The sequence below is a fragment of the Sciurus vulgaris genome (assembly GCF_902686455.1).
Source record: "Sciurus vulgaris genome assembly, chromosome: 8".
Taxonomy (NCBI): Eukaryota; Metazoa; Chordata; class Mammalia; order Rodentia; family Sciuridae; genus Sciurus; species Sciurus vulgaris.
This window is the reverse complement of record NC_136468.1, coordinates 140,160,577-140,183,277: the sequence shown is the minus strand read 5'-3', so window position 1 is coordinate 140,183,277 and position 22,701 is coordinate 140,160,577. Positions and strand designations below refer to the sequence as shown.

General features: G+C 51.2%; 1 protein-coding gene across 4 annotated transcripts in view; it reads right to left on the bottom strand.

Annotated features, from left to right (window-relative positions):
* The window catches only part of KSR2 (kinase suppressor of ras 2), a gene marked incomplete at its 3' end in the record, with an annotated part of 403,959 nt that overhangs the window by 214,865 nt on the left and 166,393 nt on the right, over nucleotides 1–22,701 (bottom strand). For all 4 annotated transcript variants that reach the window (XM_079151534.1, XM_079151533.1, XM_079151531.1 and 1 more), the window contains one exon: nucleotides 6,543–7,053. In XM_079151534.1, coding sequence (XP_079007660.1) covers nucleotides 6,543–7,053 — 511 coding nt within the window. The remainder of the gene's footprint in view (nucleotides 1–6,542; nucleotides 7,054–22,701) is intronic.

Sequence of the window (22,701 nt, the reverse complement as noted above, 5' to 3'; positions counted from 1 at the left end):
TGTAGACTCCTGGCTGGCAGACCTAAAGACTCAGAGACCTCGTGAGCCACACAACCCACCCCGTGGAAGGAAGGAAGCAACGGCCAAGCTGAAGCCTGAGGGGAGCTGCTTTGTGGTTCTGTCCTGGAACCTGGCTGATCATGGGTATGAGATCCAGCAGGGAAGATCTGCAACTCAGCTGGTGGGGAGGGAGGAGCAGGGGCAGCAGCCCCTTGCTATGTGGAGGGGACCTGGGGTGGAGCCCAGGGGCGGGTGCTGGCCCCGCTGCATGGCCCCTCTGCCTGCAGGGCTGCGCCTCTGCCTCCAAGCCCCGCATGAAGCCTGGCAGGGGGCAGCCACAGACTTCTAACATTCTGTCTCCACTTCAACTTCAATTTTTCATATCTGATCCACCTAACAACATTCATTTCAGGCCTGAACCATGTGTGTTGTCCTCGTAAACTGGAATCGAGGGCCGGGAATCTAGGAGGGGTGGGGGACCCTGTCAAGGCAAAAGGAAAGTGGGGAGCTTGGATAGAACTTTCCTAAGCAAACCAACAGTACGTAGCAAAAGATTTCTCATCGGCATGCGTTTTATGAGAAAGAATCGTATCGTGTGCAATGTCTACATATGTATAAACGTGTCCCTACCTGTATCTATGTCCATAGACACGCTAGGAAGCACGGAAGGCCTTATCGGAGACATCACGGATTCGAAATGAATTTGGTAGAGCACTTGCCTAACAAGTATGTGGCCCTGGGTTTGAACTTGAACCCCAGGGTGGCAAAAAAAAAGGCGGGGGGAGGAGGAGGAGGAAGGAGAGGGAGGGAGAGAAGGAGGGAGGAAGGAAAGAAGTCCAGCGTGAATCACCAAGTCCGCATGACAAGATTGTTAAAAGGCTGTGGCAAAGTCCCTCTTCTTCACAATACTCTCCTCTTCCGCACCAGAACTTGACCCTGGGCCCTCTCCAGCCCCGACGCGGTCACATCTTGATACGGAGGAAACGTGGCCGAGTTAGAAGGCCACACCGATCGATGGTGGGGGAGCTGCCTCTGGTGGGTAGCCCGCTTCTGAACCGGCAGATCTTGGCGTGAGCCTGTGATATCTGCTGAGGACGCCACAGCTCCCGGAATCCGCTCTTATAAGGGGGCCTGTCCCCCGCGGGCACTGGGAGCTAGACAGACGGAGACAGGACAAGAGCTCACGTCCCCTGAGTCAGGAGAGTCCCGGCACCTACTTAATGTGGGTCTCATCACTTTGTACTTGAACTGCCACTTGGAAGTGAGGGGCAAAGAAGAAGAGCCCCTGGGGGTGACAGAAGAGATGCCTGGCTGCCCCCATCCTCAGGGGTCCATCTGACACCAAGTGTGTGTGTCTCCACGCTTCTGTGGCCCTGAGAGGAAAGGCCCCAGGAGCGGAACAGAAGCCCTCGAACGTTAATGAATATTCTGTTATCCGCAGACCTGTCGCTCCCCTCTTGCCCTTGTAAATGCATCGGGGTTCCTTGTGATAATTAGCACAATGAGCCGGAGGTGTGTGCCAGGAAGTTTAAGTGCTCGCACGTAATTACTTTGCTAACAGAGACAAAAAGATCGCTCCTGAAATCTGATTTGCATAATGAATCTGTCCCGCCAAGCCCTTCTCACACCAGCTACCAAGGACTCAGCCTGGGCCGTCTCACAGCCAGCCAGCCGAGGTCCTGACATGCTGCCCCCAAGGGTGGGGACCATACCACGGTCGGAAAGCAGAGACAGGCACCAAGAACCTTCTGGGTGGGCTCTGGTAAAAATCTGTTTTCCTCTGGGAATTAAATAAAAGGAGGAAATTGTGAGATCTCTCAAATGCGACATTCGCGTCTAGGCAAGTCACCTTAGCAAAGGGACAGTGTAGCTCCGATTATGAAGAAAGGCAAGGAGATCGTAATCCCCGCACACAGGAACCAGGTACAGATTTGGATCAAAAAGTCGTGATAACAAAGTTCTCTCCGGCCAGGGCGAGGTGAAATTTCACCTTTCATTCCTTACATTTTATGTTGCTGATCTTTTCCAAAAAAAAAAAAAAGACATATCTGGGAATTACTTCCATGATTCAAACTGTCATTAAAAATAACCTTTAAGAAAAATTTGTTTAAAAAAAAGGATTGTTTTACAATAGACTTTCTTTTTCATGCCGAGCACCTGTGCATTTAGAATGATTCAGTTAAAAAATAAAATAATTCCATTTGATTGAACCCTTTCCTATCCTATGACAGGAAAGAACAAGTCACTGGTATCACAGGCAGAGAAGGAATCTTAAGTCATGCAAATCATCACACACCAAGAATTGCTAAGGGCTTTGTCACCCAGTAGTGGCCATGGTATGGGATCCTTAGGATAAAGGTCAAGACGGCCAGTATCTTTGTGATAGCTCTCTCTTAATTTTCTAAACAGTTAATTGTAAGGAATCACAGGTGGTTTTCTCAGATGAGGTGGCCACAATTCCAGGGTGAAATCAGAGAACCTTGACTATCAGGCAGAAATGTTGAAGGTTCTTGGAAGGTCCCCATGTCTACATCTAACTGTGTCTCTAGGATTATATTCAAAGATCTATGTTGGTGTTTCTCAAACCTTATTTCATTAAAATAATGAATTCATTTAAAAAAATCATTTTCAAATAGTTTTTTTTCTGTCCTAATCTCAATCTTCAGCCCCCAGTGAAATTTTAATGCCACATCTTGCTGGAAATCATGGGTATCATTCTTTTTAATGACTGAATAATATTCCATGGTCCATATATGTATACCCCATTTTCTCTATCCAGTCATTTGCTGGTGGGCATCTAGTTTGATTCCATATCTCGACTACTGCAAGTATGTACAATTATCATGTGTTGATCAAAAATATAAAAACACACATTTGAAAAGATAGAAATGCTAACTACCCAGATTTGATCATTACATGTTGTATACATATATTGCATTATCACACTGTACCCATAAATATGCCTGATTAAAATAATACTAATTAATTTAAAATATAAGTAAATAGATGTCTTTTTTTTTTAATTTAATGCCACAGATCAACTCTATCTGACCTGTTCATGTTCTCCAGCTCTTCAGGGGACCCCAAACTACTGTAACATCCAAGTCTTCTGCCTCCCCCAAGAACCTATTTTGGCGCCCCAAGAGGTGATTTCACCTTCTTGAAAATGCACGTTCTCTGTGCACATTGGATAAGTGCATAGAAAATGAACAACAGAAACCTTCGACTTCCCTTAAAATACTTCCTAAGTTGTTGAAACTTCTATAACCACAAGGTGTTACTATCAGTGGAGAAAAATAAATAAGCAAAGCTCTGTGTGTGTGTGTGTGTGCGTGTGTGTGTGCGTGCGTGTGTGTGTTAGTAGTGCCAGCAGAGTAAAACCACACACTGAAACTCAAATGCCAAAAAAAAAAAGAGAGAGAAAAGCAAGAGAAGCAAGCAAGCTGTTCTGCGAGGACTGTTTGGATAAGACCCCACGCCTGGGCCGCCAGGCTCCCAGGGGAGGTGGGCTTCACAGGCTGCTCATGTTTTCTGGTTTTCTTGCTCTGCTCCTTCTGAGAAGGCCTCTGAGAAGCCACAGGGGACATGAATGAAACCCAAGCAGATCATCTGATAAACGCCACTCTGGGTATGGAAGATCTAAACCCAGACTCCCTCCAACCCAGGAGCTCCCAGGGCGTTGCGAGCTTGGAAAATCACAGGGGCCAACAGTTTTGAAAGACTGGGGGGCTGTTCAGAAAGATCTGCGACTTCCGAAACAGAGGTGACCAAGGGCGAGGGCCAGCACCACACGGGCGGGGGGCGGGCAGTAAGGCCATGGGGCAGAGGAGAGAAGAAACCAGATGTGAAAGTCTGCTCCACCCACAGGGTCCTATATTTGATAGATACTTGAACAATGTCACAAAACAACATATGAATAACCTCCACATGCCGATATGCCGATGTAGCCGAGTCTCTGCGGGTCTATTTCAGTTTTTAAGTGCTGGTCACAGCGCATGAAAATGATACTACTACCTACTAATGGGTCATAATCTCAGATTTAAAAACATAAACGCATTCCCCACCCTTCGGCCCACAGGCAGGAAAGCTGAGACTGGACAAGGTCAAATCCAAGGTCCCAACCAGGATCAGCTCAGAGGCAGGGAAGTGCCGCCTGGGCCGGTCTGATCATTAGCACTGAACCCAGAGAATGCCTCTTCTGGGGCCCTTCCTCAATCTCCAGGGTCAGAACGCACCTCTGCCCTTCCTCACCCTGCCCACAAAGTCCAGGACGCCACTTGTCACTATCTTGGATTTTCATTCCCCCTGTGGTGCTGGAGATGGAACCCACAAAGCCAGGCAAGTATCTGATCCCCAGCCTCTCGTGGATTTTTTTTTTTAATACCCAAAGGCCAGGTGTCCTGATGCCCCTGTGCACCTGGAGACACCCTCCCAAGCCAAAGGGAGCACCGTCCACATCATCAAACTGACCCCTCTGTCCCTCCCCTGAGCCGCTTCCTTGCCTTGAGCCTCAGCATCCCCCGAGACGGGCCATGGAGCCGCCTCCTTGAAGCGCTGAGCCTACTCACTGGACAGGTCCGCCCCACGCGCAAGGCGCCTGCGCCGGAATCCTGATGCGCAATTTCCGAAACACACTGAAGGTGGCCATGGTGACTGGGGAGGCTCCGAGGAGGGGGTCTCCAGCATATTCAAAGTGAACTAGCACTTAAAAGGCAAAGGGCAGCCTCTGTCATGAGGCCCCGCCTTGTAGATTAAAAAATTCTGGGTCCGGAGGCTCTGCTTGCTGACCAGGTGGCAGCTCGCCCCGAGGTGCGCCCAGGGAAGGCAAGAGGGAGGCGCAGAGAGGGAGGCGGAATGCCAGGCGCCGCCCCTCCTTCCCCCTCGGCCACACCCCCAGCCTTCCGGGGACCCTCCCCAGCCTGCTTGCCTGGAGGCCTCAGCAGCCCCCAGTCTCTGTTTCTCTCAAAAACCAAAGTGCCGTAGGAAAAGTGTCCTCTGCTCAAAGCCTGAGGTTCCAAACATGCGTGCCACGCCTCCACCTGAGGTTCCCCAGGCAGCCCAAATGACCATCCTAAACTCACCTAAGTCTTCCACTTAAATTGATTTAGGGCCTTCCCAGCTCCTTAGAAGGAAGATCCACACTCCATACCATTTGGCCCGTGAGCCAGATCTGGCCAGGCACCCGCTTTTTTAAATAAAGTTTTATTGGAACCCAGCCCCACCCCTGTGTCTGCCTGCCTTCTGTGGCTCCTTTGCTTCTCCAACAGCAGAGCTGAGCAACTGCACCAGACACTCTGGCCTGCAGAGCCCAAAGTACCGACTCTCTGGCCCTCAACAGACCCTGGACCGTCTGTCAGGTCCTGCCTTTTTTTTTTTTTTTTTTTTTTTAATTGTGGCAAAATATGCATAACATGGAAGTTACCATTTCAACCATTTCAAGTGTGATTCCAGGGGCATGAAGTGTAAGTCCCATGATGGTGTAAACATCGGCGCCTCCACCTCCACAGCTCTCTCCTCATCCCGCTCTGAAACTGTACGATCAACAGCTCCCAGCTTCCTCCTGCCAGCTCCCGGCAACCACGATTCCACCCCTGTGTCTGTGGATTTGAGGACCGTGGCTGCCTGGTGTCTGTGAATCACACGCTACCTGTCCTTCCACTTAGCAGACTGTGTTCAAGGTTCAGCCAGGTGTGGCAGGCATCAGAATCTCCATCCTAAGACTGAATGAGATTGCATGCTGACCACATTCGTTTATCTGTCCACCTGCTGAGGGACGCTGGGGTTGAGTCCACCCTCTGGCAGGTGCAAATCATGCAACCTGCTAATTCCTGAGTCTCCTCTTCCTCCCGTGGCTGCCGTGGCCAGGGACCTTCTGCCAACTCTCTCAATGCCTCGGGCTTCCCTCCACCCTCCACTGGAATGAGCCTCAGGAGCAAAAGACAGAATTTCAAAGACCCCGTGGAGTAAAGAAGAATATCTGGGTAATAATATTTTACATGGATTTTATGTTGAAATAATATTTTGACATAGGAGTTTAAGTGACATATGAAAATGAGCATCGCTTCTTTCTTTCTATTCCTTTTCATCTGCAACCAGAAAAATGTAAGGCAAATAATGACACGGTGGGGGCGGTGGGGGGAGGTGTCCTGTTTCCAGGGGCAGCACCAGGCTAGACTCTGCCGGCGCTGCAAAATTCTCCTGGAAAGAGCCAGATGGGAAATATGCTGGCTTTCTGGGCCACGTTCAACCCTGCAGTTGTGACTGGGAAGCAGCCACAGGGCATCCATGAAGGGATCAAGTGGGGTGTGTTCCAGCCCATGCGCCCCAAGCCCCTAGAATATTAATAGCATTAAAACAGTGGTCAATTCTGGGACATTCCACCTTCCTGAACCTTTCCTCCGTGAAGAGCCATGTGCATTCAGCGACAGCCAGGAAACACAAGTGTCCCCCTGGCCCTCCCGCCTGGGCAGCTCCCCGGGCCACAGGACACAGCCCTGGGGTCCCCGGGCCCCTCCCGCCCAGGCCCCAGCATCCACACTCACTTGGGCGTGTGGGCCTCGTCCACGCGGTGACCCAGCTGGAACTCGTGGGACTTGCTCCGGTGCAGCGCCGTGAACCCCGGGATCAAGTGGATCAGCTTTCGGGAGGAGGGCGGCGGGGTCCCTGGGGGCTTCAGCTTGTTCTTCCTCCTCATGGGGGGCGTGCCCGGCGGGGTCACGGTGGTGACGATATTCGGCGTGCGCGGTGGGGTGCGGACTGTGTGCCGCTGCCGGGGACTCGGGGGCAGGGAACGGTGGCCCGACTCCAGGGGCGGCGGGCACAAGCCCGGGTAGGCGTCCACAGTGAGCCTGTCCACGTGGGTGTACACCGGGGCCCCCGGCGCGGGGCTGGGGTGGCAGAGGTGCTGGACGCACTTGGATGGGACCCTGGGGCTCTGAGAGAGGTGGGTGCGGATCCACGGGGTGGGCTCCGGGGGGCACACGGGATTGTTCTCCTTCCCCGTCTCGGTGGTGGGCCACTGGATGATCCAGTCCTGCTTTGAAAGGTTGCCTCCTGGGTGGGAAGGAAGAGCAGAGAGAGGTGGATAAGCCAGGAGAAAGCAAGGCGAGTTACACCAGATGCCCTGCCACGTCGTGCCCGTGTCCCATCATAGGCACATTATGTCACGGTGTACCTGAGCCTCACCTGTTGGCAGGTGCACCTCACAGATGCCCAGTCACGTCGTCTGCAGGTTACACCACTGCACCACGTCACGTGCACCTTATGTAATATGCACATTGCACGACACGTGTGTTGCGTCGTGTGCACATTGTGTGATATGCATGTTATACACACACCTGCTACATCATAAGCACCTTTACCCAGAGACCCTGCGCCTAACCGAAGAAAAAGTAGGTCCAAATCTTCACCAGGTTGCTTTAGGACCTGACTTCCCTAAGGAGACTCCTAAAGCACAAGAAGTAACGGTTAAGGACGGATTCAAACTAAAAAGCTTCCTCTCAGCAAAGGAAACGATCAATAACGTGAAGAGAGCCTACAGAGTGGGAGAAAATCTTTACCACATGCACTTCAGATAGAGCAGTAATCTCCAGGATGTTCAAAGAACTCAAAACACTTAACGCCAAAAAAAAAAACAACAACAACAAATAACCCAATGGACAAATGGGCTAAGGAACTGAACAGACACTTCACAGAAGAAGAAATACAATCGATCAACAAATGTATGAAAATATGTTCAACATCTCTAGCAATGAAAGCAATGCAAATGAAAAACTCTTAAGATTTAATCTCACCCCAGTCAGAATGGCAATTATCAAGAATATAAATAACAATAAATGTTAGCAAGGATGTGGGGGAAAAAGTACACTCATACGTCCCTGGTGGGACTGCAAATTGGTGTAACCATTATGGAAAGCAGTATGGAGATTCCTCAGAAAACTTGGAATGGAACCACCATCTGACCCAGTAATCTCACTCCTTGATCTATACCCAAAGGACTTAAATCAGCATACTACAATGAAACAGCCACATCAATGTTTATAACAGCTCAATTCACAATAGCTAAGCTCTGGAACCAACATAGGTGCCCTTTGACAGATGAATGGATAAAAAAGATGTGAGATATATTCATATATATATCATATATATATATGATGGAATATTACTCAGCCTTAAAAAAGAATAAAATTATAGCATTTGCTAGCAAATAGATGGAGCTGGAGAATATCATGCTAAGTGAAATAAGCCAATCCCTAAAAACCAAAAGCTGAATATTTTCTCTGATATGCAGATGTTAATTTACAATGGTGAGGGTAGGGAAGCTTAGGAAAAATAAGAGTTACTTTTGATTAGGTAGAGGGGAGTGAAGGGAGGGGAGGGGGTACGGGGACAGGAAGGGTAGTAGAGCGAATCAGACATGATTACCCTGTGTACATATTTAACTATATGACTGGTGGGATTCCACATCCTGCATAACCAGAAGAATGAGAAATTATATTCCATTATCTATGATGTATCAAAGTGCATTCTACTGTCATGCGCAATTAATTAAAACAAATTTTTAAAATTAAAAAAAAAGTAAGCGCATGTACAAAATCCAACCACACCTGCTTGGCCCCTTCCAGAAGAGAAGGAAGCCCCTTTGTTACCCTTATCATCCCATTCAATACCCTCCTCTTCCACGGTTTCCCTGGACTAGGGGGAAACCCACAATCCAAATGCCCAGGAATGCAAACAAGTTCATTCCTGCCTATGAACAGCAGTGTCAAGGTGATTTAAAGGATTTTCAAGGATACCTTTACCTGGATGGCAATTTTAACACCTGAACCCCACCTGAGATTCAGGTGTCAAGCTCACCCTTGATCCTTTCTGACCACCTATTTCCCACCACACCCTTGCTCCAGATCCACGTTCCTGAGCGCTCACTGGAGCATGTGTCCCACCAACATTCTCCAAAGGCAGCCGACATGCCAAGCACCATGCTTGGAGAAGGCATCAGGGCTGGGCATGCCACCAGACCCCAGGGCTTACATTCTGCAGAAGCACAGACTTGACACACAAGCAGACCTGCTCACTGGAGCATTTCACATGGTTATAGTTCTGGGAGGGAAATAAAAAGAATAATGTGATAAACAGAGTACAGTGACAGTGAACGACTAAACGGACTGTGGTCCAGACACACCGTGGAATACTACTCAGCCATGAAAAGGAACCTGAGGATTGAGCTAAGTGAAAAAAGCAAATCCCAGATGTGGACACACTGCCTGGCCATTGACGTAGCATTTTTGAAATGACAATATTTTAGAAACAGAGTAGATTGCTAGTTGCTGGGGATAAGGATGGAGAATAGAAAGAAATGGATGTGGGTGTGGAAAAGCAGCAACAGAGATGTATGGAACCCAGCATTTCCTCTGTGGTGCTGGACACATGAACCCACCCAGTGATGAAGTTACACAGAAGAAAATATATAGAGAGATGGCAAATAAAACTAAGGAAATCTGAACAAGATGAGTGGACTGTATCAAAATCAATATCCTGTGACTCAAAAAAAAATTAAAAACCCAGTAACATATTAACATTTTTCACTCATTTACCATACTGACAGGGCACCTGCAAAACTGGCCTAAAGATGCAGACTCTCGAGCAGCAAACCTACAGCCTTTCTTCATCCCGCACACTGAGGTATAAAGTGTCAGGATCAGAGAGCACTAAAGTACAGACTTCAAAACCACATCAGTGTCGGGTATGGTGAAGCGCACCTGAAATCCCAGCGGCTCGGGAGGCTGAGGCAGGAGGATCGCAGGTTCAAAGCCAGCCTCAGCAACTTAGGGAGGCTATAAGTAACCTACTGAGACCCTGCCTCAAAATAAAAAAAAATTTTAAGAAGGGCTGGGGAAGTGGCTCAGCGGTTAAGCACCCTTGAGTTCAATCCCTGGCACAAAAAATAAATGCACACATATTTGCGTACATACATACCAGATGGAGAGGGCAGTGACTACTCGCCCGTCAGAGGATGAAGGAACAAGTGACAGACAGGCCACCAGGCCAGGGGCCAAGGCACTTTCCTCCATGAACCGCATGGACAGATCCCGGGGAGTTTGTTGGAAGGAGGACACGTGACCTAATGAAGAGTCACTTCTCAAGGATCCCTCACTCGGCCACCGGCACAGAGAGGGTCTTGCAGGGGCAATGCAAGAAACCACGCGGTCTGACATGGCTGGTGGCAGCGAAGTTGAAGCGGCACATTTGAAAGGCAGATACCGGTGTTCTCCCTCGTTCCGGAGGCAAGAAGTCCGTCTTGTGGAAGAGGAAAGGGGAGGAGGTGGGGAGAGGCCGCGGCAGGTGCGCGCTGAGCTGAACCGGGAAGGTTTCCGCGCCCTGCGGCACAGTGGGGTGACTCGCGGTGACGACAATTAATTACAGATGCCAAACTAGCTCGTGCGAGGAGTAAGAAATGAGGGCTGCTGAAGGCGAAGAGGAGCCGGTCCCTCCGAGCTCACCGGGACGGACGCATAACCTGCGTCAATCAAAAGGTCAGGCTCACCCCAGAAACGCAGGCGGCGGCTAGGTGTCAATCAAAAGTGGTGAAGATGGAGCAAATGACTTTTTTAAAAGAATGAGTAAGAAAAGAGAGGGGAGGCTGGCTGGTGTGGATGGAGGAAGCAGGACCCGGGAGAAGAATGGGCCGGGGCAGGAGGTCTGGGGCAGGGGGAGTCCAACACAGCCCCCCGCAGTCCTGACAATGACCTCAGGAGGCGCCCACGGGCCTCGCCCGACTGTTTGCAAAGCGCTTCCGTGAACTTGGGCGCTCCGCCCCACTTTAAAATAAAACAACTCACTTTGCTATTACATATTCAGTTTTTAATTAGAAAAGCCATACAAGGAAAAAGGCCACATCATTCCCAGGCCATAGTCCATTTGGCTGCTGAGTCTCCCACGTGGTTTCTGTGCATCTTTATTTAAGGGGGAAAAAAATTGCAAGACAAATTAATGGATGGTCATTTGCTTCCTTCCCAGTGTAACGGGGCTGTTTTTGATCTTAATTTTTGTAACTTTGGGCGCAAAGGGCCAACGCTGACCCCGTTTTGTAGCTAAGGATGTTGAGGTCTACAAAGACGCAGAGATGAAGATGACCCAAGGTCACGGCAGGATGGTAAATGGCAGCCAGAATCGGAACCCGGGACCTCACCACCTTGATGACCAGGGCACACAGAGGCAGAGCCACCGCCTGCCACCACCACGGACCAACACAGAGCAGTCAGGGGGGAACAGACGCTGGAACAAGGGCTCATTCCTCACCGAGACCTACCCTGTCCTCCTCCCAGACTTTCTGGAACATTCTACCAAAGTCACCATCATCGATCTCTACTCTCAAATATGTGTGCACACATATTAGCCCAGCAAGAAAGAGCCAGCTCTGAACTCAGGTGGCTTGGGCTTCAGTCTGCTCCACCCCACTTCCTGGCTGAGGGACTATGGGCCCTCCCCTGACCCCTCTGAATCTCAGTTTTATCACCTGTGATGTGGGGGCAGTAAGGACCCACCTCGGGGACTCCATGAGAATAAATGGAAGAACACAGGTTACGTTGCTCAGTAGCTCCCTGGTGCAGCAGTGGCCCTGCCCTGTTAGGTGTCCTGGTAGCGACTCTCAGCACTAAGGTGACACATGGCCATTTCCTACTCAAGGCATCTCATCACCTTGCAAGGTCTGGATTGAGGTCCCTGCTCAGGAAACACAAATCCACTGTCAAATTAGCCGATGTGAAATGTGGCTAAGGAAGTGGGGTTTTTATTTATTTTAATTTTCTTTGTTCTAATTAGTTGTACTTTTTTTTAAAGTCACCTTACATTTCTGCTGCAATGCAAGACAACTCTGGACGTCGTCCCTCTGTTGCCCTCCCCAAGCGACATGGAAAGAATCTGGGACTGGGAATCAGAGGAGACGGACTTAGAATTCTGGATCAACCACTGACTGGCTCTGTGACCTTGGGCAAGTCACTTAACCTCCCTGAGTCTTGGTTTGGGGGTTCATAAAATGGGACTGCTCATGGCTTTCTTGGGGGATGCAGAGAGGACTGCAGGCAGTCACTCGCATCCATTTAGTTCATGACTCTTTGGACCCTCTCGGGCACCGTCCCAGCACTGCACAGCGCAAAGCCGGTGGGAAAAGCCCTGTCTTTACGGGCGTGGATGCACAGAAGAAAGGGCAGGCGCCGTGCAGGACCCGGGAAGGTGGTATGCAATAGGTCACTGATGATAAGAGCGATGGAGGAGGTCAGGGAGAAACAGAAATCTGCCAGGGGCCACTCTAATCAGGAAAGGATGAGGCGGTGACAGTGGACATTTGAGCAAATACCAGAGGAAAGCAAGGAGCCAGTCATGAGATAAAATGAGTCCAACAAGAGCTGGTCACTGTGATGGTGCAGACCACGGGCGGACGCCTGAGCGGAAGGAAACTGGACACTGGAGCGCATGACTCTCCCCTTTGTCCCCAGGCTGCGTATCCATCTGTCGTCCCCACCTCTCAAGAGCCTCACAGTCCAACCAGAAAGATCTGCAAGCAAGCAGGCTCTTGCTGCAACCCCATCCCTGGGGACAGAGCCCAGGGAACTAGGAGCAGGGATTCCAACGCCAGCGCGCGAAGGTCCCCAGACGCGCCATTGCAGAGCCAAAGGCAGAAGCAGCCGAGTGCCCGTCAACCCAACAGCGCGGCGCAAAGGTGGTTCGCCCATTCAAAGGACCGTGACTCGGCCACAGAAAGGACGCACGCCCCAACCTGCGTGCCCCTAGAGGACGTGTCGGGGACGTGCCAGGCGCGGAAGGTCACCGGCTGCGGGATTCCATCTACGCGGAACGTGGAAAAGGAGCGAGTCCACTGAGACAGCGCAGGGGAGCGGCGCCCGGGGACTGGCGGCAGTGGGGGTGGGGTTGCGTTCGGAGTCATAAGAATGTTCTGGAACAGGTAAAACTGTGGATTCGCTAAAAGCCACGGAAAGGTTCGCTTTAAAATGGTTAATTGTCTGCAATGTGAACTCCACCCCGATACAGAAAATCAGTGGGTGCAATTCCAACCCCGGAATCCTGTCTGAGAAAGTGCGGGAGCCCACAGTGCCGACCAGGGGAGCCCGGCTGGGGCAGAGGGTAAAGCGGGAAGGACAGGGACGCTGGAAACAGCAGGGTCGAGAGTCTGGAGATGCGAGAACGGGACAAGTGGGAGAATGGCGGGGCTTCGGTGAGGCTGGAGCGATTTAGGAGAAGAAATTCGAGCGAGGAGAGGAGGGGACGGGAGGACCATCCTGGGATTTGCTTTCCGAGGCAGAAGGGGAGGCTCAGAGGTTAAGGGTCAATGGGACTGATCCCCTGCAGCTGGGATCCCAAAGAGGGAGGTGGCCACCCACCCAGCTCCTGGAAACCACCACCTCTGGCAATGGGTATGGCGGGCCTCTGGTCTGCCACGTCATCCACCCCCAAGCACAAGGCTCCAGCCCCAGCCCGTGGTCATGGAGGATGACAGATGGAAGCCAGGGCCCATGCTGCATCCACAGGGCTGGGCCCTACATCCAGCTCACCTAGAGGGAAGGGCAGGTTCTCCCGAAGGTTCAGGGCTGGAGGCCAAATTCCTGTCTGTCACATGCCAGGTTCTGGACACAGCAAAGGAGGGGCTGGTGCTTCCCTGATCATGTGGCTTAAAAGTCACACAGCCCGCCAGGAAGGGTGGTGCAGGCCTGTCATCCCAGCGACTCCGGAGGCAAAGGCGGGAGGATCACGAGTGACAAGGCCAGCCTCAGCAACAGCGAGGCACTAAGCAACTCAGCGAGAACCTGTCTCTAAATGAAATACAAAATAGGGCTGGGGAGGTGGCTCAGTGGTCGAGTGCCCCTGAGTTCAATCCCTGGTACCAAAAAAAAAATGTTTTTTAAAGGGTCACACAGTCCAGTGGACGGGGTCCTCTCCTGGAGTTTGCCAGGGAGCCCAGTGTGCTGGCCCAGAATGCAAAGGGCAAGGGGACTGTACACCCATCCCTCTTCCTGTCCCTGTGTCATCTCAGCCATCCCAGAAAACCTGGTGCGTGGACCATGCAGCATCTGTCCTATTGCTCAGCGGGACGCTCTGTGGGGAGGGGAGGGACGTGATCAGATGAGCGCCGTGGAACCATCCTGACCCTGGTGCGAGGAAGGAGTGGACAGGCCAGGATGGCAGCAGGAGCCAGCCTGAGGCTCCTGGAGGTGACGAGGACCTGGGCTAGGGTGTAGCAGCAAGCAGCCAAAGAGGCAGATGGACTGTATAGAGGGGGAGAAGGAGAAAGAAAGGCTAACATTTACTGAGAACCGACTGTGAACTTGACACCAATGTTCCAAGTAATTTACACGTGAGAAACTCCAGCACCACACAACCATTCTATGAAGGGAGCAAAAATTACTCTATTTTATAGATGAGGAAACTGAGGCACAGAGAGGGTAAGTGGCTGCTGAAAGCCACACAGCCAAGAGGAAAGACAGCTGGAGTTTGGGTGTACTCAGCACCCTGAGGCGTAACACAAAGCCCAGGTCCATGTCCCCGTTGCTAGTCTGGCTCACGCAGTGTCTGGTGGCCCTGATCCCAGCCACAGGAAACACAGGAGACAGAAGCTGAGCCCAGAGGATGTGGTCTGGTCAGACAGGTTGAGTCTGAGATTCCTCCAAGACACCCAGGGGGCGATGCCTGGGATGTGACTGACCCTCACCTTCTTCATCTCCCCAGAGACTGTGGGCTGCTCCCCCAGAAGTCATTCTTCTGATCTGGGAGGATTGATTATGAAATTGCAACCTCTCCTGAGTCTATCCAACAGTGACATCTTAGATTTTTTTTTTTCCAAAGTCATGACATGATTTAATGAACTCACCTTCTGTCTCCTCCTCTGTCTGATCCTGAATCTCCAAAGCAGATGTCCCTCGACCCTGAATGACCTGAAGGGTGGGGAGGGGAGGTCCTGAGCACGTCACCCACTCCTCGCTCCCTCAGTGGGAAGAGAGGTACCTCTGCATCTGCAGGACTTGCTTGCTGAACAGAAGGGGCAAGAATCCACTCTTCTGACTGTCAGGTAACGAAGTGGGAGTTTTATCACACATAGGACACCCCAACCTAGCAATATGGCTTATCCTTACATTGTCTTGCTGTGACTCAGTTTCTTCATCTGTAAAATGGGGATCACAACCAAGCTTTCCTCCAGGAATGTTCTGAAGAGTCAGTAAAACCAAGTAAGGCATGCGTCTTCATCCCCGGCACGCGGACAGTGACGCAGAAACGTTTGTGTAAAATAGAGGTAAGCCCGTGTGTTTCGCACGATGCCGCTGGGATTAAATGAGTGTACCAAGAGCCGTGCCTTGTGTCTCAGGCAAAGTCAGCGCACAAAGATCCTTCAGTCCTTATCCCCGGTCTTGCCTGGTGCGACCCCACCCCACCACAGAAAGCAAAACCTGGTCTCAAAAGTCACTGAACCCTGATTGTGAGTTAAACTGTACCCCCAAGAAAGATATGTTCAAGTGCTAGCCCCCAGGATCCTCTCCACAAATAGGGTCATTGCAAATGCAGCCAAGTTCAGATGCGTTAACCCAGGACAAGGGTGCTCCCTGTGGTGTGTCCTGATGAGAAGACAAGGTAAGCATGGAGAGACCGAGGCACGTAATGCAGCCACCAGCCAAGGAACGTGGAGGATGGCCAGCAGCCAGCAGTGCTGGGGACAGAGAGGCCTGGGACAGAGTCCCCCCAGGGCTTTGGGGGGAAGGGTAGCCCCACCATCGCCTTCATTTCACACTTTGAGCCCCCAGAACTGGGAGAAAATAAGTTCCTGTTGTTGCAGGTCAGCAGGTCTGGGGTGGCTTTGTTACAGCAGCTGCAGAGAACTCATACGGCCCTGCCTGGGAATCGGCCCCCTTTGCTGAGCATGGATTGGGAAATTGTCATATAAGACAGCAACAGGGTCTGGGGCTGGGGCTCACTGGCAGGGCGCTTGCCTAGCATGTGTGAGGCACTGGGTTTGATCCTCAGCACCACGTGAAAAAAAACATAAAATAAAGGCACGCTGTCCATCTATAACTACAAAAATATTTTTTTAAAGAAACCAGCATTGAGGTGGGGGTGGGGCTCAGTTGCAGACCACCTGCCTGGCATGCCCAAGGCCCTGGGTCCCATCCCCAGGATGGCAAAAGAAAAAAGAAAAAAAAAAAAAAAAAAACAAATTAGCACTTGAGGCACTGGCCGGTGTCAGGGGAGGGGATTCGGTGCTTACTCTATGCACCCATAGGATCACGTATTGATCCATTTTATACAAGAATTGGGTAAGTGGTAGGATTTGGCTGTCGTCCCGGAGCTGATAGAAACCTACACCCTTGCTTTGCCCTTTTATCCAAGGACATCTTGCAGATGAACAGGGACCCGCTGCCCCCCACCACCTCAGTTCTGCAAAGACAGTCAGACAGTCACACACATGCACGCGCACACACACACACACACACACACACACACACACACACACCATGGATTTAAGGAGACACCAAATCACCCCCAGCTCCCCTCTCTTCCAAGTCTGCAAGACCAGAAGAAGGAAGAAAATCTTGACCCGACTCTTTTTCCTGTGGACGCTCCCTGCTCCCCACCCTGCATTGCAGCATCAGAAGTTCAGGGAGGAAGAAGCAGAGAGTCTCATTTCATTACCCAAATTGCCACCTGCTCAATGGGCAGGTCCCCGACTCCTCTCCGCGAAGCCTCAGAAGCGCCCGGCCGCGGGGCCGAGCTCCATCAGCGGCTCCCGCTCCCTTTTGATCCTCTTTTTAATAAAGTCTCAGGGAAAAGAGGTGATTTTTCATTTTAAACAGGGGAGGTGTGGTAGCAAGGGGTTCCGGGGCTATTAATCGTCCCTCTTGCTAGCTTGTCATCCGTTTCTGGAAAATCATGGTATTTCAGGTCTTGAAATGGGCGGGGAGAAGGGAATAGGTTTTAAGAAATGAAAGGTCTGGGGACTGATTAAAGGCGTCTCAAGGTGTCGGAGGTTTTTCTTTTGACATTCTCTGATAAGGGGAGAGAAAACCCATTTTCAAGGGAGAAAGTGATTTCGGAAAGTGGAAGCAAGTGTCTGACTTCTCTTTTTTTTTTTTTGCACGAACAGACAAACAGGCAAAGATGTGGCGTAGAATGTGCCTGAACTTGAGAGCCAGCATCAGAACTAGACCCGGGCTAGGTTTCGGAGGCAGATGCGGTGGCAGGGAGCCCCGGGGGGCCCGGATTACCACTGCTGGGAACTTCCTTGGACCCTTCACAGCCTCTGCTAGTTCAGTTCTCAGGAAGCAGGACTTTTAGACACCATCTGGAAATATCTGTCTGAAGTCACGGGTATTGTCTTGGCGAGAGACAGTAGCATCGTGTTCACTGTGATCACGGGTTCAGCATCCCTCACCCCCAAATCCAAATTCAAAATACTCCCCAATCTGGAACTTTCTGAGTGCGGTCGGCCACAGATGCCTCCAATGGAAAGTTCCACCCCTGACCTCATAGGACGGGTCTCGGTAAATACACCGGAGCACTAGGAATATCGTATAAAATCATTCTCCAGGTGTGGGTGTAAGGAGCGCACGACACATTAATGAGTTTTGTGTTGAGACCTGGGTCCCCTTTCCCAAGGTAGCTCATTAATACAGAGGCGACTATTCCAAAATCTGAAAAGAATCCGAATCCAAACACACTCTAGTCTCAAGCACTCCAAATCAGGGCTACTCAACCAGGGATAATAATTATTCAATTATTTAAAAGTGTAATTAGCCGGGCATGGTGGCACACGCCTGTAATCCCAGAGACTCGGGAGGCTGAGGCAGGAGGATGGCAAGCTCAAAGCCAGCCTCAGCAACTTAGCAAGGCCCTAAGCCATGCAGCAAGACCCTGTCTCTAAATAAAATACCAAATGGGCTGGGGATGTAGCTCAGTGGTGAAGCAACCCCTGGTACCAAAAAAAAAAAAAAAAAATGGAATTATATTCAGAAGTGTTGTAATACAACTATTTTAAATAGGAAAGAACTCTTCTTTGCTGTTAATAATTACTTTCTCTCCTTTTTTTTAAATTCCCAATACTGGAGATTGAGCCCAGGGCTGTGCCACCCAGAAGGCACACCCCCAGCCCCTCTTCTAACTTTATTTTTGATTTTGAGACAGGGTCTCACGAAGTGGCTGAGGCTGGCCTTCAGTTTGAGTCTCCTGCCTCAGCCTCCTGATTTACTGAGGCTGCAGGCATGTGTCACCATACTGGTAACGGTCTGCTCCTCACCAAGCACATGCTAAGTGCCCGATCTTACTCTCCATGTTTTACATGCAACATCCGATGATCTCCTCACATAGGCTCCACGGGAAAGCCTGCTAAGGTGTCTCCTTTACAGCAGGAAAAGCAGGATTCTTGGCAAGAGTGAGAGTCACAAGGTCACAGATCTAATAAGACCGGGTCTGGGATTCCAATCCACGTCTCCACCCCTGGCGCTCAGGCTTCCCCCGAACCCTCTTGGAAACGTGAGACCTGCCGGGAAGGCCCCAAAAGGCTGAGTCACTTTACGCAGAACAGGGACGGGGGTGGGGTGGTGTCAGAGGCAACTCCACAACCCCAGGAGGGAAACCCCAAATCCAGGGAGGACTTTTGAAGTTCTAGTTCACAGAACTCACAAAGAGAGCCGAGTAAGCACAAACGGAAACCCTTAGTTGCTAAAGCACTTCAACATCAGCCAGGGTCTTCGGCGGAGACCGCGTTAGTGAACGCGGCACTGGCCAAACTGGGTGTCCCGCTGGGCGCTGTCTCCACCCCAGGACATCCCCAGGAGGAGCCAGACAGATGAGTGACCTCGATCTTTGCAGGTCATCTAGGGGACGGGACAGGGCCGGGGAGTAAGGCCTCCCGGTTCCTGTTCTGCAAGACGTTTGCAACCCCATGACCCAGCAGGACACGTCTCCTGAGATGAGCCTTCAGTCACTGCCTTCGGGCTGGCTGTCCGCTTTTCGGAAGCTCTTTAAAACCCGTCTCACCGAGGCGCAATTCCCATAGATCATTTTCAAGCGTAGAATTCAGGGCCAAGTCGGACCTTCCTGACGTGTGTTAACGCCCACCCATCAGGTTCGAGACCTTTGCATCACGCGCAGAGGAAAACCACGTACTCCCTGCTTTCCCCTGGCCCCAGCCCCTGGCCAGCACGAGTCTTCGCTTGGTCTCTGTGGATTTGTGCAACCTGGGATTTTCATACAAATAGAGGCGGACAATCCACAGCATTCATCGGGGTGTGCGTCTAGGAGAGGGACGGCCGGGCCACGTGGCAGCTGGGATGAGCCTTCTCAGAAGTGGCTGAGCTGCCTTCCACATTGGCCGACCCGTCTTAGACTCCCGCCAGCCACCTACAAGGGTTCCCACTCCTGTTTGGTGGAGGTGGGTACCAGGGACTAAACTCAGGGGCACTCGACCACTGAGCCACCTCCCCAGCCCTATTTTGTGTTTCATTTAGAGACAGGGTCTCACCGAGTTGCTTAGGGCCTCGCTTTTGCGGAGGCTGGCTTTGAACCCACGATCCTCCTGCCTCAGCCTCCCGAGCCACTGGGATGACAGGTGTGCGACATGGCGTCTTCAACAAAGCACTCTTCACATTGGCCATGGTTACTCATGCTGGATTCCTCAGGCTCCCTGGAATCATGGTGCTGAGACCTGATGACCATCGCCATTACCCAGCAGCCCCAAGCAGCCCAGCCTGGACTCAGGGTAGATTGGAAACCGTGGTGCACTGGAAGTCAAGATTCCTGGGATCTGCTTTGGCTAGTGACAGTGCTTAAGGATGTCACTCTCTTCTCAGTACCTCGGGGAGGGTTCCCCACTGGCCCACCAACCCTCTCGCTCCCTCTTCCTGTTCCACTTCCCTCCTAGCCCTTAACACCCAGTGGGCTCTTTTGTTATACAATCAGTTCTCATTATTCACTGCTGGTGTGTGCTACATAGTGCCGTGAACGCTGAATTAGCAAATACTGAATAACTACTCCTGGGAGACACACCACATTGCTTCCTGCAAGCTCTGGTCACAGAATTTCATCCATCGGTCCACCCACAACCTTGTTTTGTGTGTGTCTCTGTTTAAAGACACCTTATTTAGCAGATGTGGTTGACTGATTGGCACTGAGCTCACCGCTTACAGCATTATAAAACAACATCCCGCATGAGGACATCTGCCACATGCATTTTCTCCATAAGACCCGTCACGGCATCCTTGCTGTTAGGAGCAGGAGTCAACACGGCAGATCTGCACTTGGACCATTTTAAACGGTGGAATCACCAACAAAAACCCCCAAAATGAGAAGAAGAAAAAAATTCACTAAATTTAAGTTGGCAAAATGGCGTCTCGCTCGCATGACAAGAGCTAAAACAAGTAGACAGCACTGTCTCACTGCACCTCAGCTGGGAATGTGTCCCCAGGAGGCTACAAGGTCTTGCCACTCTGCCCATGCCCATATTGACTGGGGGTCAATTTTAGCAAGTAGATGAAGTCACAAATGCACAATCCACAAATAGCAAGGATGGCGTGTATTTTTCTGTCTCCCTGTTTATCATCTGACTGGAATACAGCTCTAAAAAGCCAGAGGCCTTCAGCAATGCATTGCCCAGTGCCTGGCACAGAATTTGGCAGTAAATGTCTATATTCATTCATCCGTTTATGTATTTATTTATCTGCACTTATATTTTGTCTTGATGCGCAAGTCATAGCCTGCTTCAATAAACAGTCCTGAGTGCATGGGTTTGGAACGCTCATAAATTGGAGCAGCCTCCATGAATGGCACTGTTCATACCGTGTCTTCCCTTTTCCCGGGGGGATCGAACCCAAGGTCCCCTGTGGAGGCCTGCAGCCATGGACTTTACCGAAGCCTGCACGTACCACGTTTGACCTATCTGTACGCACCGTATGAAAAGTCATTTCCATCTTAACGAGTACTAATCATGCACTGCCGCCAAAACTTTGGCAGTTACGGGCAAATTTTGCTCTACCACGTGTTCCTACCATGTGGAGTGGCCCTGGTCGTGGACTGGAACCTCTATAACCATGAACCCAAGTAAACCTTTTGTCTTTTTAAGTTGATCAGCTCCAGTATTTGTTATAGTAAAGGAAAGCTGACTAGCACAGGACTGAATTAGAATTAGGTCATGAGAGTCGGGACCCCGTGGTGGGATGAGGGGCTTCCTAGGAAGAGGAAGAGGGACCTGAGCTGGCACACTGCTCTCTCTCTTCACGTCATGCCCTCCGCCATGTTGGACGCAGCAGGAAGCAGGTAGCAGCACCGGGCTCTTAGACCTCCCAGCCTCCAGAACCATGAGCCAATCGACCTGTATTTTTTATGAATCGTCCACTCTGTAGTAGCCAGTTCTAACAACAGGAAGTAGAGTAAGATGGTCATTCATTCCACAAGTCTTTATTGAGCACTTACTATGGAGCAAGGGAAGCTGCTGGAAGATGCTCGGGGGCTCACCTGGCTTGTGGCCCATAGCACTGGACGGTAACCCCTCTCCGGGACCTGCGATAACTCCCAGTATAAGACACTGGCATTTTTAAAGAGCCTACTATGTGCCAAGAGCTGTGCTAGACCTTCTGCCGCCTTTTCAGTTCTCACGGCCACGCTGGGAGCCAGAAGCTCCTTTCCAAGCTACGGAGGAGAGTCTGGGGGTTGGGCTGCATTCATCCTAAGCTACTGATCTCCTGGGTGAAAAAGGCCAATTTTAGACCCATTGATTGTCCTTATTCCCCTTTTGCAGAGGTTGATAAGGGGGAAGAGATGGAAGTTCCACTGGGCAGGACAGAGAAGGAAGAGGACGCAGGCCCTCCCGCAGAGACACCTGGGAGCAGTCGGAGCAGAAGCAAGCATGGCAAACAACACTGCCTTATTTCTGAAAGAGGAACCAAGCAAGAGCCACTGTGTTGGAGAAAACGATCTCGCGAATGGCTGACTGCAGTCAGTATTTACCGGGTCACCAGGTGCCTGGGGCTCAAGATACGAAGGAAAAAGTGACAGCGGCAGTCACCCATACGGACACTCCCTGCGTGCCAGTGCCCCTCTGAAGAGCGTGCCTGTCACCTCGGCCACTCTCCACGGAGGCAGAGCCCAAACGTTCCTCCACTTTACAGCTGACCCCACGGGCCCCGAGCCGGTGAACCTGCAAGTTCCGGGGCCTGGAATCTGGGGCTTGAGATGTCGCATCTGCAACGAGACCCCGGCTGGTCCTGATGCTGCAGGTCCCAGGATTTCATTCAGAGCCATCTGTCTGGACTCGGAGACTCAGCCGGTCAGCGCTTCCCGCAGCCCCTGGGACCAGGCTCCCAGCCCTGCATGGCTGATCGACCATTTCTTCTTGCCCCACAACGGGAGGTGCGGAGGGAAGGCGGAGAGGTCTGAGGTTTAATGAAGGCAACGCCATCAGCCAAGTCCTCCCCTGTCAATAATGGCGACCAGAGAAGACCCGGGTGGCATGATTCAAGGACACTGTGCCCAGCCAGCAGCTGCTCAGACCTTTTGGAGTCTGATTCCTGCTTCCTTGTCCCCAGGCATCCTGAGAGATGCTTCCAACCCTGTAGTCTCCCCAACCACGGCCACTGAGCAAGGCAGCCATGATGATTTCCTGGCAAAACTGAGGATCAGAGAGGTAAAGTAAGTTGGCCAAGGTCACAC